We start from the raw sequence: 18,530 nt of genomic DNA, 5'->3' as shown, positions 1-18,530 counted from the left end.
GAGGTTAGTGTGCACTTTACTGTAGGAATGTTATACCTTAATAAAAGCCAAATACCTCATCAGAAAGAAAGCACAGGAAAGGGGAGCTCCGTGCCCCCTTGTACAAGGACAAAAGCACCAAGGCCTCTTGGGGGACAGTTTGGGACATCAGGAGACCCACACAGAGGGCAGGAGATAGGTTATCCCCGGGAGAGAAAAATTTAGCATTTTAATATGTAACTATATTAAAAACACTGCTTGTGAGTATGCCGTGTCTATATGCTACATTTAAAAATAAAAATTAAGCCATCTGCTTTCCTTTGAGAAAGCATTTCCTGCCTTCCCTATCCTCCATTACAGGGAACCAAGGGCTTTGAAGGTCCTTTTCTTGCCTCAAGAAGGAAAAGCTATCTCGCTACAGATCCCCATAATTCACCTCCTAAGGGTGTGATCTTCAAAGTCCAACAGGAATAAGCCCCTTTTCTATATATTTATTTAATTATTTTTAACTGTGTATGTGCCTGTGGAGTCTCTGTACATGAGCGCCTGTGTCTGCAGAGGCCAGAGAGAGGCTTTGGATCCTCTGGAGCTGAGCTACAGGAAGTTGTGAACCTCCTGATGTGGGGGATGGGAGCTGAACTTCACTTCTCTAGAAGAGCAACGCACACACGCTTTTCCAGACAGGCCCTCACGGTGTAGCCCTGACTGGCCTGGAGCTCCCCGAGTGAGATCCAGCTGTGCTTCCGACCGCTGAGACTAAAGGCATGCGCTGCCACACCAGGCCATGCAGTATGGACACTTAAGCCATCTCTCCTTCCCACGCATCGTTTCTCTTGGTAAAAGAAAGAGCAAAAGTAGGGTTTACTCAGTTGGTAAGATCAGGACAGCACAAGGTCCTGGGTTTGATTCTCAGCACTCCTCTAAGAACAGGGCGTAGCCCACACACCTGAAATCCCAGTGCACAGGCTCTCTGAAGCTCTGCGGCCACCTAGTCCTGACACAGTGGTGAGCTCCAAGCTCAGTGAGAGAGGGGTTCAGCAGTTTAGAGCACCGTCTTCTCTTCCAGAAGACAAGGATTCGATTCCCAGTCCCTTACGGCAGCTGACAAGTATCCATCACATTCTGGCATCCACAGGCGTAGCGTGCATATGGTGCACAGACTGCACACCGGAGAAATGCTCACACACAGAAGACACTGGGGCTTTTTGTTTTTGTTTTTGTTTTTTTAAAGGAGCATCGACAAGCTAGCTGAGTGAGTAAAAGTGCTTGCTGCAAACGTCTGGCAAACTATGCTCAGTCCCTGGTGCCCACTGTTGATGGGAAGATACTGGGAAAGTTGTTATCTGGCCTCCTTGTGTATTGTGCCACAAATATGCTCATTCTCACACACGTACATTCTACATAGACACACACACATGCACACACTCGCACACATACACACACACACTCACACACACACACACACACACACACACACACACACACACACACACACACACGAGGCAGGGTTTGAAGGTGCCTCACCTCATTCATTCATGAGGTGTCATGGAAGGGAAGTTTACTGAGTGCTTACCAGGAACCTGGCATCTCTTCTTTTGCAGACTTTTCCCTGGTCCAAATCTCCCAGTTTTTGAAGAAACAAGACCAAGCCTGCGCAGATGCATTCAGGCTCGTGGCAGCTGCAGAAAGTGAAGGCATCAAGGGAAAGGAGTTTCCTGGCTCCAAGGACCTGCCTGATATACTGGGGCCCAAGACCTTCCAGATGAGGTAATGGGCAACCGGATGAAGGAGGCAGACCCAGGAGCGAAGTGATGAGTGGGCTGTCAGAAGCAGACATGGTCGTGTCTTTCCACAGTGTCAGCCGCAGTTTGTAAGTAGTCCAGATTTCCCTTGGTATTCAGCAAATATAGGCTCCTTTATCCAACTTTAATTACTAATACAAACCCTCAGGTCACATAGAGCACACCACACAGCAATTCTATTTATATCTGTGTTACACATGTTGGTTGCACAGTGGCTAAAGAAGGGTTAAAGAGGCTGCAGCAATTGACAGAGGCCTTGTTGGAGGCAGAGCAGAAAGCAGATAGGATGGCAGGAGAGCCAGCCACCACCGAGCCACCACCGCACTGCTCGCACTGCTCCTGCAGACCACAGCCAGGTGGTAGGGGCTTCACACTCGCGGGGTTGATTCAGGCCTCTGAGTCGAGTTGAACTGAAGACCTGGAAAGACACAGGAGCCTGCATCAGAGTGAGGAGCAAACTCGTCTGCAGCCGCGGAGAGTGAGGACCCGTCAGCCCGCCGCCTGCCGGTCCATTCATGCGCAAACAGTAGCGAGGTTGGCACTGCCGGTCACCTCTGCTTCAGGACAGTGTTGCTCAGAGTCCCTGGGCCTGCTGTTCAGTACACTCACGGGTGGTCCACGCCTACTTTGGTATGATCCTGAGCGCTGTGAAGGTTAGCGTGGGTTGTCAACTAGACTGGATCGGAATGAACTGAGAGCAGCCTGTGGGTAGGTCTGTGAGCACACTCCCAGCGGGATCAACTGAGTGGGAAGACACTCCCCCACAGTGGGCAGCGCCTCTGATGGCGGCATGGGCGTCAAGAGACACAGTTGCTTGCCTTCTTGCTGGCTGGTGTGTTTGCCCTGTTGTGCGGCTGCTGTTGCCTTTGATGCCATTGGAACCCAGCTCACTCAGCCTCCCCGTGCGCACTGAGACCATCGGCGCACTAGGAACCTCATCGGGTGCGGCAATTTTTTCTTAAACTCGCTATCGTACCGTGTTCCGCCATACTTGCAAGCCTGTTTCTGACAGAAACGTTCCTTTGAAGACTCGTGTTATTGTGGCTTTTACAGTTCATTCCTTTCTATCATCAAGCAGTAACCCATTATTCAGAATATCACTTTCACCTCCAAATGGAAATTCAAATTGTTTCTGCTTTCTGTCAGCACAGATGAAGCTGTGGTAGACATTCCCTGAGCAGACAGTTTTTACGCTGCCCCATGCATAAACTCACTAAGTGTAGAATAGCTCAATTGAGGGTGCACATAGGTTTAACTTAAGAAATTGCCGGATCTCCCAATGCGGTTGTAGTGTCCCGCACTCCCATGTGAAATACCTAGGTTCTAATTGACCTACAGCCTGGCCAATACCTTGTGCAGCCAAGTCCATCCTGGAGCACCTTAGGAAGGCTTTAATATGCCTGTCCCCCAGTGACCAGTGCTGCCATCCTTGCACTGACTTGCATATCGTTTGAATGGCCTTCCTTGATCTGTTCAGATCTTTTGCTCATCTCTACCTTGGTTTATCCTTCCTTCGCTTTCTCCATTTCTTCCCACTCTGCCTTCCACTTTACCCCCTTTCCGTCTTTTCTTTTTCTTTTTGGACAGCATTTGCCAAGGTTGGTTTCAAACATCGAGCTCCTGCCTCTGCCTCCTGAGTGCTGGGTTATAGGTGTGTACCAATATGCTTAGGAATTGTCTATCTTTTTAATCACTATGTTTTGGGGGCACTTTATATATTCTACACACAAGTTCTTTATGAATGTATGATGTGTCAAGTTTTCTCCCATGGTAACAACCTAAGGAGTTTTGTGATCAAGCCTAATTTATCTCTTTACTATTCTGTGAATGTGCTTCCAATGTGCTATGAAAGATGTCAGGCCTAAGTCACAAAGGTTTTCCTCTGTGAGATTGCAAGGTCTTGCCCCTCCTTTGTGATCTCGAAGCCACTGTGAGTTGAATTTTTGTCACAGTGCACAGTGTGGCGATGCTTGTCTTTCTTATGACCATTTCCCCTTTACAGAAAAGAGTGAGGACATTCAAAGATTTGCCCAAAGGTCACAGAGTTCACATCTAAACTCAGGTTCGCAAGTCAGCTTTGCAGGCATTCGCTTCAGTTCTTTGTTTTGTTTGAGAAGGCCTCGCTATGTGGTAGGATTTGTTATTCAACTCACTCTCCTCCCAAGTGTGTGCCCAGCACACTTGGCTAAATGTGTGGTTTTGATTGAAATGATTGTTAATTATCAAGCATCTGGGTAGCCTGGGGTCATGAGAAGCAGACATTCAGGCTGCCCTGAGATTTTTACCTGTCCAGGAGATAATAGAAATGTATTGGTTTATGTCATATCTCATTGATAAAAGTGACTTAGTTCTATTAGTTTATAGGTTATTTGAGAATTTTGTACAATGTGTTTGATCACATTCACACATACTCTCTTTCCTTCATCAAGACCATCAAATATTCTTGGATGTGTGGCTATTTATCTATCTATCTATCTATCTATCTATCTATCTATCTATCTATCTATCTATCATCAATCATCTAACTATTACCTATTTATTTCAAGACAGGGGCTCACTATATAGACCAAGCTGCATCAGACTTACAAAGACTCACTTGCCTCTGCCTCACCAGTGCTGGGATTAGCAGTGTGAGCCGCCACACCCATCTCCAAACATCTTCAATCAAGAATAACCACCGTTCTTCGCTGGAGTCAACTCAAAGCTCTACTTTGTAGTAGGTGGACAGAATGATTTTGGAGGCAGCTGCAATTTAGAACAAGCATGGCACGATGGTTTATTTCCAGCAGGTCAAAGAAACCTTCCTGCACGTTTTCCAACACAGCCACACACATGCTTGTATCATGCCTGAGCTCTGCAGAAAACATGACTATTCTAAAGGTCTGCGACATGAAGCCATTTGCCAAGAGCTGGGTGGAGTAGAAGAAAATCCCTGGAAAGTCACCAGAAGAGCCCTCCACCAGCCGGACCTCCTTCCCAGTGGAATGGTTTTCTACCCACACGTGAACAGTCTCAGACTGTCCTACCAAGGTTCGTCAAGATCTGACTGTGCCTTCCAGAAAGGGCATCTCTGTGTGCACAGCACATGTGAAGCCAGTGTTCTATGGCTTGCACATTTGGTTTTTTTAAGAGCAAACCAATCTGTGAGTCCAGTCAAGTACATCAACACTAAGGTGGAAGGAAACTTGAAGGGGAGGTTCTCATAGATTCTCCATTCCTGAACCCTTGGAGTCCCTAAAGGTAAGCATTGGCTCCAGCCCTGACAGTTCCCGGCTGTCCCTATGGGGAGGGAGCTCCAGAACCTCCCTGTCTTTCACCAAGTCAAGCTGCCCTGGGGGAGGTGACTCGTATTTCCTTCAATAAGAATTAAAATAGAGGGGGTTGGGGATTTAGCTCAGTGGTAGAGCGCTTGCCTAGCAAGTGCAAGGCCCTGGGTTCGGTCCCCAGCTCCGAAAAATAGAAAAGAAAAAAAAAAGAATTAAAATTGAGAGAGAGAGAGAGAGAGAGAGAGAGAGAGAGAGAGAGAGAGATATCCTTGGTTGCTTTTCTGTTCTGTGTTGTTTCTACATTTCTGTTTCATTACAATTAAACAAACAAACAAACAAAAAAAGCATAAAGTCCAGGCCACAGGCTGGGGAACAGTATCTGCAAAATATGTATCTTCCTGAGACTGGTACCCAAAGTGATCCAAAGACTCACTGGTAAGAAAGTATCTTGCAAGCTTGTGAAGGGGGAAAGCTCCGAACTCGCTTTCGTCACTAGTACACACGGAAGGGGAAAGCAGCTCCCACAAAGTATCCTCTGGCGTGTGTACACCACCTCCCCAAAAATGTAATCAAAATGAGAAAAAGAGAGAGAAAAACAAGCAAATTAAAACCCAATTAAAAAATCACCAGAAAGGTAAGTTTATCTCACCAAAGGTAGAAAGTTAGCATATGAAAGGATGTGTAACTTCGTGCGTGTACCACTGGGGAAGCAGAAATTAAGACAAGGAGGGAATGCTATCACCGCCTGCTAGAGTGGTTATGTCCACACTGACACCCAGGATGCACAGCAGCAGGGACTCTCAGACGTTGTCAGTGTGCACACAGAATGGTACTGACACTTTGGAAGACCATTCAGTGGCTTTTAGGACTAAACATATCATATAAAGCATCAGTGAAGACCCTGGCCTGTGATGGCCACTCTGACTTTCTTCACAGTACAAGTGCTCCGGGTGCAGTAGGAGCCACGCTGAGTTCTAACTGACCAGGCTAAGTGCAGTATGGCAGTCTCTTGTCATGCTGGGCAATAGCAGCACTCCCAGACTCCCGGCCAGAGCCCCCCCACTGCCTGCATGCCTCCTCCCCTCCCCACCCCCATTCATCAATAAACCATTGAATCTCCAAAGCGTAGACCCCGGTGCTAAGCCGTGGCGTTTGGTAGGCGTTTGGTGTGTTCATCGCGATGGAACCTTACGGGAAGTGAAGGAACATGTATGCATACAATGTTCTAGAAAGGCGAGACTATGTAGTTGGTGACGTACAGACAATTTTTAGAAATTATCAGAGTATCCCATGATTCCGTGATAGCAGTACCCACTATACACCTGCCAATTCCACAGAACTTTCATGACTGAACACTAATCATATAGATTTTAAGGAACGTATCAATATTGCTTTATCAGTTTTAAGGAGAGCTTATCCTGCGGCTTCACATGTTCCCCAAAATGAGACTGTCAGTTCCATGTTTAGAGGCTTGCTTGCCGTTCCTCACCCTCCTGGCAGCAGGAAGCCAGTTGCATCTACTCGGCTTCCTGTACCTGGCAATCCAGATTGAGTTTACTGAGCTGCCTGGCACGCACACACGGTGTGTCTATACATAGATAACCCTGAAGGGCCAGGGCCACGCTCTGGCCCAGGGCTTGTTTGACTGATGTGAGGGACAGAGGCTTATCACTAACTAGTGGGCAAGTTCTGGGTCTCCTGAGGTTGTGGACGGGGAGCTCGGACAGGAAGTAGATCTTGGGAGGGCAACGCCTGCAGAGGTGGGGGCAGCAGCGGGATCCTGGAACAAGCCCTTGGTGGCCACAGGGGGAGATGGACTCAGCAGCAATGGGAGCATGAACAGGCCCCTTTAGAAAGGCATTCTGGGAGGTAAAGAAAGAAGGCATTTGTTGAGGGAGTAGTGGGTTGGGAAGCTGGAAGTCCAGACTTCAACATAAACTGCACTGAATCCACAGTTCTCTACCTTAACCTTAGACCCAGTTCCCCACATCGCTAAAGAGGAAACCAAAAACAACGCTGTGAAAGTGTGCTGCGTGGTTGGTCATACCAATGGACCCAGCAGTAAGGGTGGGTGGGGCGTGTACTCAGCACAGCAGTTCCTGGTACCTCTACTCTAGAGCCACCTCCCCCACCTCACCAGGAACAGAAGAGGTCATTGGGTCATTTTTCTCCCCCTGCACCAACACCACCATACCTACCCCCCACCCCCCCCGCGCGTGTGCAGAGTGACCTGCAGGCTTCCTCCAGCTCTGCCTAGTGCCTTTTGGTGTTCTGCCTTTGTTCTGGTGACATCAAGGAACACTGTAACCCCACTGTACACAGTCATGCTATTTCACTCCTGAACCATGTATGTATGAATGTATGTATATATATTATGTATGAATTATGAATGTATGTATGAATGTATATATGTATGTGTCTTCAGGACACAGCTTCTCACTCTCCAGTGTCTGAAGTCTTATTTTCAGTATTCTTTGATGACCCTGCCTTCTGGAAGTTTCCTTCCAGTAGGAATGTCTCCTGATGTGTGTGCGGGAGGGAGGGGGAGTTGTGAAGGTCGTATTGCAGAAGACCCAAGCATTACGCTGTGAGAAAGAGCCCTAACGGATGCTACCCAAGTGCTGCAAACTCAGCAGAACAAAGGAACCCATTTCTTTCCAAGCTATCGGGCCTCCTGCCACTCCACAGCAGGGTTGGAGTGATAGCCTGCCTTGGGCCAGCATCGGGTCCTGTCCTTATTTCCCCTTCTGAGAAAGACTCCGGCATTCTCCATTGGGCCTTCCTTGGCTCCTGCTAGGTGGAGTTAGATGCTATTTATTGTCAGGAATACAGATATAGTTAGCCTGTGGCAGCCATAGTCATGGCTGTGCTCTGGGTGCTCACCCGTGTCACACGTGACCCCGTGAGGCCAACCAGCAGAACGGCTGACCGGAATGGCAGCACTCACTTTGTAGATTAGTTGTAATGAGTCAGTCTGGCAAGGTACTTTAAACACTTGATTTTCACATACACAGGCTCTCCATGTGTACTCAGAATTCCTGACGGCTCAGTATAGGTCAGGCTGTCAGCCACACACTTCCAGGTAGGAACTGAGCTTCTTTTTTACAGAAACGGAGCAGTCGGGTGACAGCAAGGCAGGGAGGCGGCAGGCATGCGGTTCCACTCACTCGTGTCCGTGTTGTGGACTAATCACCGACAGATCTTCTCTGGGGTCAGGCAGTCTTCGGCAGCGCTCTCTGGTGCAGCCTGTCCTTCCTGGGCCTTCTGTTTTGTCAGACATGGTCTCGGCCTCACACTCCTGTGCCCCGCCACATTTGGCTTCTCCTCCCTTCCTCCAATGCTGGGAATGGACTCCCACTCTACACTCATCTCCAGGGAATGCTGCCGAGCTGGCCAGAGAGCCGGGTGGGAAGTGAGCCATGTCTCCAGCTGTGAGGTGTGAAGCTATCGAAGTCGTAGTTTTCACTCCTGCAGTTACTTTTGGCACAGTGACTGCACTGCCTTGGAATGATGCTCATGGCTGTGAGAACGGACAGATGCAGACAGGGGGCTCTGAGGAGGGAAGAACTGAGGCAAGCCTGCCATTAGGACAGACAGCCAGTAGATGGCAGGACAGACTGCACAAACTGCACAGGACCATCTTTCCTTACCCATCACAGTTTCTAGGTTTTGCTCTGCCAGGAAGTATGGTTTTCACTTGGGAAGAGAGTTCATAGCTACAAGGTTAGTGCTGACAGCTTGAGTCTTGTGCTAAGGGCATGGGGTTACCTGTGGTTTGCAGTAACAAGCACCAGTGTCAGAAAGCCGCAGTTCTGCAAGCCAAGGTACTTCAAGCCCATTCAATCAGTGAAATGATGCAGGAGGACTGAGTTTACAGACAGACTGGGCTATGCAGTGAGGACCTGTCTGATGGCATGTTATTAATATTTCAATAAATGTGTCCTGCCTAGAAGATGTGTAGGGACAAAGAAGGAGCAGAGACAGAGGGAGTGGCCAACCAACGACTGGCCCAACTTGAGATCCATCCCACGGGCAAGAACCAATCCCTGACACTACTAATGCTACTCTGTTATGCTTGCAGACAGGAGCCTAGCTTAACTGCCCTTTGAGAGTCTCCGCCCAGCAGTAGCCTGTGGAAACAGATGCAGAGTCCACAGCTAAACATTAGACGGAGCTCGGGAAGTCTTCTGGAAGAACTGGGGTAAGGACAGGAACTCCACAGGAAGACCAACAGAGTCAACTAGCCTGCGCCCTTGGGGGCTCCCAGAGGCTGAACCACTAACCAACCAGTGAGCAAGCATGGGCTAGACCTAGCACCACCCTGTGTACACACACACACACACACACACACACACACACACACACACACACACACACACACACAGTACACGTACAGCTTGGTTTTCATGCAGGTTCCCTAACAACTGGAACGAGGGGCTGTCCCTGAATCTGTTGCCTGCCTGTGGATCCCATTCCCCTAACTGGGCTACTTGTCTATCCTCAGTGGGAGAGGATGGACTTAGGTCTGCAGTACAGTGACTTGATGTGTAGGGGAGGGTGATAGGTGGGGGGAGGGGGGACAGGGGCTCCCCCTTCTCAGAGGAGAAGGGGAGGGGGAGCTCTTTGAACGGGAGCACTAAGAGGAGAGGGGGTTGAATTGGTATGTAAAGTGAATAAATTAGTAAAAAGTATTTTGTACCTTCAAACACTGAACACTAAGTAACTGTAGTTATGACAGTAGGCTACCTGGTGGCACTCTGGCCATTTAGCAGGCCTTGGGGGGAGCTGCTGCATCCCCAATTCAGATTACTGGATTGTTTGTTCTTCCTGCTTGTGTCCAATACTCCACTTATATTTTGCTTCTTCAAAGCAGGGTCTTGCTAGTAGACTGGGGCCCACTATGCAAACCACACCGGTCTTGAACCCATTCCTCCAGCCACTGCCCTTAAGTGCTGGGATTGCAAAGGTGTCATCACCACTGACAATACTTTTACAACTTCCCAAGTCTTGGGATATTCATGGAAAGCTTAGGATACACAGAATAATCACAGCCTCTGTAAAGTTAAGCAGTTCTGTTAGAGGAGATCTGTGTACACTTCAAACTAGCACTACGGTGAGCCTTGCCTTTGTGGCAATTTAAGACAAATGCTCGAAGCTTGGCTGTCAAAGATCTAAGACTGCGTTGTCCTCCGTCGTCGTCGTCGTCGTCGTCATCGTCTTCTTCTTCTTCTTCTTCTTCTTCTTCTTCTTCTTCTTCTTCTTCTTCTTCTTCTTCCTCTTCCTCTTCCTCTTCCTCTTCCTCCTCCTCCTCCTCCTCCTCCTCCTCCTTCTACTTTTATTACAGTATAGTTATTCTCTTTCATTAATATTTTGCTATGCTCAACTCAGAAGTTAAACTCTGTCATGTTTATATATTGGAAAAAAAATCAGATGCTTCTAGACTCATGGTAGCATTCCATCATATATGTTAAAAGTGATTTTTTATTGGATTTTTTATTTACATTTCAAATGTTATCCCCTTTCCCAGTTTCCTGTCCATAAAAATGCGTAGCCCAGGCTGGCCTCAAACTCATGATCCTCCTGCCTCTGCCTCCTTCAGCAAATCCTACTAGCATGCGCCACCACAACTGGCCTAAGGCTTCTTATTTGTGAACGTTTCCCCATCCCGTGTCTTCCGATTCCTCAGCACAGGAGACTGGATGGACGCTTGGCTTGATGAGCAGTGTAGGCGGCAGGCAGGTCTGCCCACTGCCTGGCCCAGCCCTCTTACAGGAAGCTTTCTAGAGACAGATGCCATCTTGTTTTGGTTCAGTGCCACAGTGGGGGCAGGAGGCAGGGCATGGATGTCAGCACTGATCTCAAGCAGGAGCTTGGTCTCATCACTGATGTGTTTGTGGCATTTGCTGTCCTTGGACATCAGGAAGATCCCAGTCCTCCCAGGGTTTGCACTGTCTCAACACTGTCAAGGCGGGCAGCACTGACAGCAACACCTTGACACAAGCACATGCCTGGAAGAGGTGCCTTCTCGAGTCACCTTATGGCCAGATGCCTGCATTCATTTAGGCCTTGGGCACAGGGTAACAAAACCAAACAGTCTATCCCATTCAGCATGCTCTAAATTAGGTCAGTAGGAAATAGCTCGCTCGCACCGCTCGCATGCCCCACCAGGTGGCACTGCTTCCCAATGAGCAATTGTTTTTCTTCCTATTCAGAGGTGCCCAGTGGCTTTTCTTTTCTCAGACAGCAAAGAAACACATTGTTCCTGTTTGAAATCTGGTAACTTCCAACTTTCCAATCTCCCCCATTCTCACCCCATTGCATACCCATCCTCTTACAACACACCCTTTACCATTAGCCTCCATCTTCCTTCCTGACCAGATGTCCTGCCACATCTGTTCAGTTTCCTGCCGGAGGCTTTCATGCAGTGCTCATGAACCTTCTTGTGAGACCAGTCTCGCTTCTCCCACAGGCCTACAAACCCCTGTGGAGTCACCTCCTGCTCTTCCTCAACTGCATCCTGGGAGAGTGTTAGGATAGCATTTCAGGGTCCCCAGTGGACCACGGCAATGTGTGTCTCATTTGGAAAGAGGTATGTTAGGTCCTAGAAAGCTGAACCATCTGCATCTCACAAGGGCGACACATGTCCTCACAAGTTCCTACACACAAACCACAACAGCAAAATATGTTTCGGGCATCCCTGACTCTAAGTTAAAAAGGAGGAGAGGCAAGCCGCCCAGATGTCCACTGACTGATCAATGGACCCATTTATCAATACTCATCCTTATTTGACTACTTCAGGGTGTGAAAATGAGTGTCAGGAACACAGCGTCAGGATCACAAACCAAACGAGCGGACACAGCCCCAGAGGACACCAACTGAGCCGACGGGAGCTGAGAAGGGTGGGCTGCCATGAGAGCCCGGGGCAGCATAAGGGTCCAGTTCCCCTTCTGTGATGTGCATGTGGACAGGCTGAAGGGAAACTGGTGCCCCTCCCCTGCCCTCCCAGGTTCAAAGCCTCCTGCCATTTCCGCTTTGTGCTTGTGGTTCATGACACGAGGCCTCAGACCCTGCTCCAGCCTCCATGCTCCCATTGTGGACACTAACCCTCCGGAAAGCGTTAAGTCCAAGTAAACTGTTCTTCTATCAGTTGGTGCATGTCATGATCATGGCGCAGTCACAGAAGTAGACAAGTAACTAACATGGTGTCCGATGAACCACCACACACTCAGAGAGTGGTCAGGAATAGTCTAACAGCCTCAGGTCGGCCCTTTGCCATGTCCTGCCTATGTGGAAGCCAGGGGTAGAGGCACCGGGGAAAGACTCGGGCAGCAGAGAGCTCAGTGGCCTCCAATGCTTTAGAAATGACTGACAGCTTTAAGACTGACTTGGGACTGGGTGACAGGAGGAGGAATAAACCATATGAACATGGTACTGGACCATGGTAATTATGTTCATGGAAATCAACACAATGGATAAACTGGGTCCTTTGTGCTGCTGTAAGGGGGAAATGAAACAAGTCTAGGTTGTAGGCACAGGGACTGTGCCCTGTTCACAGTGGCCTTGGCATCACTGTTTTCCCTTCCTTTGGAGGCTGCATGATGACCTGCACTAAGGAAGAGACTTTAGAACATCAAGGTGGTAAATCACAGTGGGAGACGCTGCCCACGATAACAGGGAAACACACCGATTCTTTACGAGGAAAAGGATCCGTGAAAACCCACTTTTATAAAATTTGCAATAAGGCACAATTCTTAGGTTGTTTTTCTTTTTTTATTGCTGTTAATTCAAGGAAAAGATTGCATAAAATCCAATCTGTTCTAGAAATATAAGTGGCCTTTCCAGTACATAACATCTCAGATATCAAAGTCTATGGTAAACATACAAATAAGGAGAAGGTAACACACCTCCTGTGTACAGTACAGTATTGAAATCATAAAATAAGCCCCACACAGGACACCGGGCACAATGTGAGTCACAATGCACCTGTACAAGGCTGGTCTGGTCAATACTCTCCCCTCAACAACTCAACTGCAGCTCAACGATTTAATAATGCGGTCCAAAAATACCCAGATCAAATAAAATATATTTAATCAAAATAATTTCCTTTACTTGAACTTTTCTTTCTAAATTAAAGCTCTCGTCTACCCCGTCACACTCCCCCCATCTCTCCCGGTCTCCTACCCCTGAAAGTTTCAGAACATACATTGGCGCTATAAATATAAACACTACTTTTGACGTGTGGAACTAGCTTCTTTTTGCTTCAAGTTTTTTCTTTGTCTCACAATGTCAGGTTTCAGAACCCAGACCCAACATTTCAGTGCCTCTGCTGCACACCGACTCTATTCCCCACAACGAAGTCACTCACGTCTACTCTGTACCGGGGCACGGAAAGCCTGCTACCTTCCTGCTACCCCACAAGCTTGCAATGGATGGTAGGACACAGCCAACCTCCCAGATATCCTCAGTGCACGTCAGGAAATCAAAACAAAAATTACCTGGAAGCAACTTAGTACACAGATTGGCTTAAAAACAAAACAAAGAAAACAAACTGAAAAAAGCCAGCAGCATTAGACTTAGTGACATGACAGTGACATGATTAACACCATCTCAACACACTCCACCCAGTCTTTCACATTGTATCAAGCATAGTGGTAAACGGTTTTAAAAGTGACTTTGTTTGGGAGCAGGTACCTGACTTTTGTAGAAAGCCATAGCTTCTGTCAGATGCAACAAAGCACACACACTATACCCCAGTGTGACAGTGCAACAGCTGCTGTCCGACAGGGTGTCTTCAGTCAGCAGTGTCTGGGCAGGCCGAGGTGGCCTCATCACAGACACAGGCCCACAGAGCGCAGCATTCACACCACCGGGGTGTTCACACCGCCGGGGTGCTCTCAGAAGTGTGATGGAAGGAAACACTGTTTTCACTCAAGGAAAGCCTGTCTGTCCCGTGTGTGCCTTCCCGAGTCTGGCTTCCTCTCTCCCATTTGTTCTCAGGTTATTTGGACAGGTGCTGCATATGTGTATTTACGTGGTGCTTTTGTGACATATGTACATACTTCTTGGGACTCTGATGTCTAAAATTTACGGTGACACGTGTTGCCCTTGGTTCAGACTCAGAGCAGGTTACAGAAGTGTGACAAGGACGCGCTGAGCACCCTCGCTGCAGGCTAGGGAGAAGGGTGGCTGGAAGAGACATGGGCTCAGGGTCAAAGTGAGGAAAGCCAGAGGAAGAAAACCATACGACTGTTACCAGTGTTGTGGAAACAAATAAGGTCAGATACACAGTTTAAAGATTCAGTAAACACTGCACACAGCAAGTGTTCAGTGTAAAGAAAGCACACATCGACGGTTTCCGTTTGAGTTTGTCTGAAATTGAAGTTACGAGTGTCAAACATGAAAGCCGGCTGTCGGCACAGGAGACCAGCCGGCTGTCGGCACAGGAGACCAGCCGGCTGTCGGCACAGGAGACCAGAGGCTCAGCGCGTTGCGCTCTTTCTTATGTGGACACAGGCAAAAGAGAAATGAAAACTCCCAACTGCATAGAAATTGAGGAAATGTACAGACAAAGAGACAAAATACCTTTCCTTTCCTCCCCTCCACACCCATGACTCCCCACACGTGAGTGCATTAAGCAGGCAAGCTTTACTCGGTCAGTCTGCAGAATCCAACGTATCATTAGAAGGGGGGAGGGGAGGTGCGTATCTCAGTCTGTAAGTGCCTAAAACAGGAAAGACAGAACGGCTAAGTCACCGCTTATGACTGCACGCATCACAAACCACTACACAGACTGCAAATGAGCATGCTTTCAAAGGCTTTCCTCAGCACTAGCTCCAGTCCAAAACAGCAAGTCAATTACTCTCACAAAAGAATGGGCAGCTTGAGCTTATGCACAACCTACAGCTGATCAACTGCACTTTCCTCTGAGGACGCCTGATTAACACGCCCGTTTCAGGACAGTTCTCAGCTAAGATCTGGCACAACGACAAAGGGCAAACGCAAAAGAACAGAACCTGGTCCCTTCCCCACACCTAGTAAAGTGCATCTTTTTCTTCTGCTCTTAGTACTCTTCAAATTCACTCCTTTCCTAACTCACAAACTCGTGTTCACAAAGCTTCGTGGCTGTAAGGATTCAATGGCGTCTTAGATTTTTGCCTCGTGTACAGAATCAACGGGCAGCAGGGGCTCAGATGTGAGACAGCTGTGCAGACTCTAACCTGACTCCAAACCATGAATGCCGGCTGGTAACTAGCTCACATGCCGAGTAACGAGCTCGCATTGTAGCTGTCAGTATTTAACCATCCTGCTTCCCATATGGAAAAGGACTCTCTTAAACTACAGCCCTGCAAGCAGGGGACTAACATTACAGAATGTACACTCTGTGCTGTTCCCTGAGTCTGGACAGGTACCTCTGCCGTTCACTTCTTAGTGACAACCTAAACTTCCTTAGCCCTTACTCAGAGACCTCGTGACCTGGGCTTCTCTATGCTGGGCTTCTCTGGCTGGGTTTTGGACCTTCCCTGTGCTCTGTGACCTGGGTCTACACTGAGTTTCTCTGGCTGCATTTTGTCACTGAAAATACAACCTCTGTAAACAAACACACACATACGGATCTTTCTGCTAAGACAGTATCACATAATCAAGAAGAAACTGGGAACTCAAAAACAAGTCCTCTGGGAGTGAGTGGGATTACCTTGCTGATTGGCCTCCATGGATGACTGCTTACAGTCTTGTGCATAGTGTCCGCTTACACCACAATTGTAACAAGAGACACTCCCGTTCTTCTTGGGCCCAGAACCACTGGTGTTGGCAACTACATTAGGTGCTGGATATACGGGGTACAATCTCCCAAATCCTGCCATCTGCTGCATACCATAGCTGGCTTGGCTCCCCATGACTGGGTCATGCACCAGTCCATTTGCATATGGAGTCTGAGGCAGAAAAAAAGGAAGTTGGTTTCCATTGCTCTGATGTGCTTGGTTGAGGTAGCTGCCATTGCAAATGGATGGCAGAGTGAAGAATGATGGGAGTCGGTACATTGGTCCAGGCATGGGGTTGGGATAATAGTAACTATTTAGCTGAAGGTTTCCATTGGTCCCACAGCTGCACCTTCGCCCACAAGAACCACAGGGACCCAGAGGCTGTGGTGGCACTATGGTGCTGTTAGCATTCGTGTTCCCCACAGCACTGATGTAAGACGTGCTGTCACTCTGTGCAGTACTGTGTGTCAAGGCAGGGCTGGGGCTTGGGGCAGGGCCTGGGGTGTGAGTAGGAACAGCAGGAGGAACTGTGGATTGGGCTGGACTGATGCCTGTACTTGCTGGCTGGGCAGAAGTGGCTGTGTTGAGCACAGTGGAATTCTGGGTGGGTAGCACACTGGCGGCAAGGGGTGAGCCTGGAAAGGTGTAGGAAGCTGGTGGCTGTGCAGCTGAGAGGCCAGCTGCTGGAAGAACTACCTTCACATTGTTCGGCTGAGGGACTGTCCCCGTGTTTCCCTCAATCTGAGGCACCATTTGATTTAGTCCTACCACTTGGGATGCAGATTTTGTGATGGGATCCGTGGCAGCCACAGGAGATCCTGGGAAAGCCCCTGGGTTATGGACAGGAATCAAGGCAGTGTTTGGTGATCCGATGCTCAGCCTTGTGGCTGCTTGTTGTGGGATATTAACTGGGCAATTCTCAGACGCTCCCTGTGGTGGTTGTAATTTTAGACTCTGTAGCGTCAGCTGCAAAGCAGGAGCACTGCTGTGTGGGAGGAAGGGTGACGGGATAGGTAAAGGGGAAGCTAACAATTCAAGGTGCTTCTCTGACTCCCCAGAAGCTGCTGGGCCTAGGATGCCAACCGGGGCCGCATTTGTGGACTCCATCATTGTAGAAATAGCCACAGGGTTAGGGACAAGCACCCCTACGGCTTTGCCGTCTGCAGATTTGGGCGACGGAATGACAACTTCTGACTTCTGGGCACCGTTGTGCATGACACAGGGTAGAGTTGGCATGAAGGGAATATGTGGGTACTTGTGTGAGGTCAACGGAGCTTCCAAAAGGTTCCCATTCTCAGTTCCCAGTGAGACGGTGTCAGCAGGCGGCTGGACAGAGACGGTCTGGGTGACAGAGCCATGGCCTGCAAACCTGGCTGACGATGGATTCCCAGAGTCTTCAGAATTGCTGTCTGTATCTACAGAAGACATGCAAATGCAGGTAAACCCAGGCTGAACTCCTATTTTCACATTAGAACTAAAAGCTAGGTCTATTCAGAATTAACTCTCAAGTTTGCAATGCTTCCTCGATCGCATTTCCTGACTGCCCCTGCTACTGCGTCTCATCTCCGGCTGGTAGTGTGCTCTAAGGAAAACAATACCAAGGCTACTGGTGATCCACTTAATTCTGTGCCACCAAACCTGAGTTTAAATTTATTCCATAAATGATTCGGTTTAAGTAGTTTGATCAGGAGAACACTGAGCTCCAATGGTTTAGGCTAGAGATGGAATTAGTACTTGTACCGCATACTCAACAGGGAGCATGTAAAGCTCCACCATTAGTCCTACGATGATTACACCACAGGGACACAAGAGCCAGAGTGGAGAAGGAAGCACCACTACTTCTCACCACCACACGACAGACAGACACTAAACTGCTCTGCACCGCACCACGGTGCACACAAAAGCCTCCCCAGCTTCCAGTCAGGGCAGAGGAGTCGGGACATCTGACATAGTAAACAGGAAAACTGCTGCCCTGCCGTGTCCAGAGCTCAGAGCTGGGTGTCATGCCTACGGTAAGACTCTTTCTGCTCACAAATTAAGCTGGCTTAACTTGAGGCACGTTAAAGAGTGTTTGCATTCACAAAGGCAAGACTGGCCATGCATGGCTGGCAAGAATAAGCATTCCTCAAATAAGAGCACTCCTACAGAAAGGCTAACAGACCCCAGTGACACGGAAGATCCAGTGCTGTGAGCTGAACTGCCTCAATCTATCCAGGGAGCTTAAGTGAATGAGTGAATGCTGAGAGCAAACACGCCCCTGAGAGAGAGATCATTACACTACTTATATTCAACTTCATAGAAGAGAGGAGTCATAAATTAACAACCTTTTCAAGGCACTGGATCTGTACTACCCATCAATGCAGAGTTAGGAACAAAAATTAAGTCCAAAAAGAAAAAAGAATGTTTCAGATGGCCAGTTAAATTCCCATCTGAATGAAAACGTTCAGTCTGAAGTCGCAATAGACAGCCCCACGCCTTTGAAGCCTACCGGGATCAGATAGAACGATGTTTTGTGTACTTGACAGTGGAAAGCCAAATGTCTCACAGCATCACTACAACAAACAACAGCAAAGAGCCGCACGTTTCCAAAGCCACGTACGGACCTGAACCCTGGAAAGCATTCACAGCTCTCAGTCCAGGGGTCCTGTCTTTAGGAAAGCCTACATGAATAAAGGACAGCATCACCTACATGGGCCTATCCACTCTCAGACCCGAGAACAAGA

At 48.4% G+C, this 18,530-nt stretch overlaps 1 protein-coding gene across 36 annotated transcripts in view; it reads right to left on the bottom strand.

Moving 5' to 3' along the window:
• Zcchc2 (zinc finger CCHC-type containing 2) overlaps positions 1–18,530 on the bottom strand; it is a 74,109-nt gene that overhangs the window by 14,507 nt on the left and 41,072 nt on the right. For 16 of the 36 annotated variants that reach the window (XR_015635185.1, XR_015635173.1, XR_015635176.1 and 13 more), the window contains 2 exon segments: positions 15,741–17,222; positions 12,799–14,768 (listed from right to left, as the gene is read on the bottom strand). Coding sequence is in view for 12 of the 36 variants with exons in the window: in NM_001122677.4 (NP_001116149.2) it covers positions 14,701–14,768; positions 15,741–17,222 (1,550 nt within the window). In the remaining 24 variants the exon portion in view is untranslated. 36 annotated transcript variants of the gene reach the window in all.

Source organism: Rattus norvegicus, chromosome 13 (assembly GCF_021556685.1).
Source record: "Rattus norvegicus strain SHRSP/BbbUtx chromosome 13, alternate assembly SHRSP_T2T, whole genome shotgun sequence".
Lineage (NCBI taxonomy): Eukaryota > Metazoa > Chordata > Mammalia > Rodentia > Muridae > Rattus > Rattus norvegicus.
Note: the sequence above shows the minus strand (reverse complement) of the source record. Positions and strands in the feature narration are given on the sequence as shown.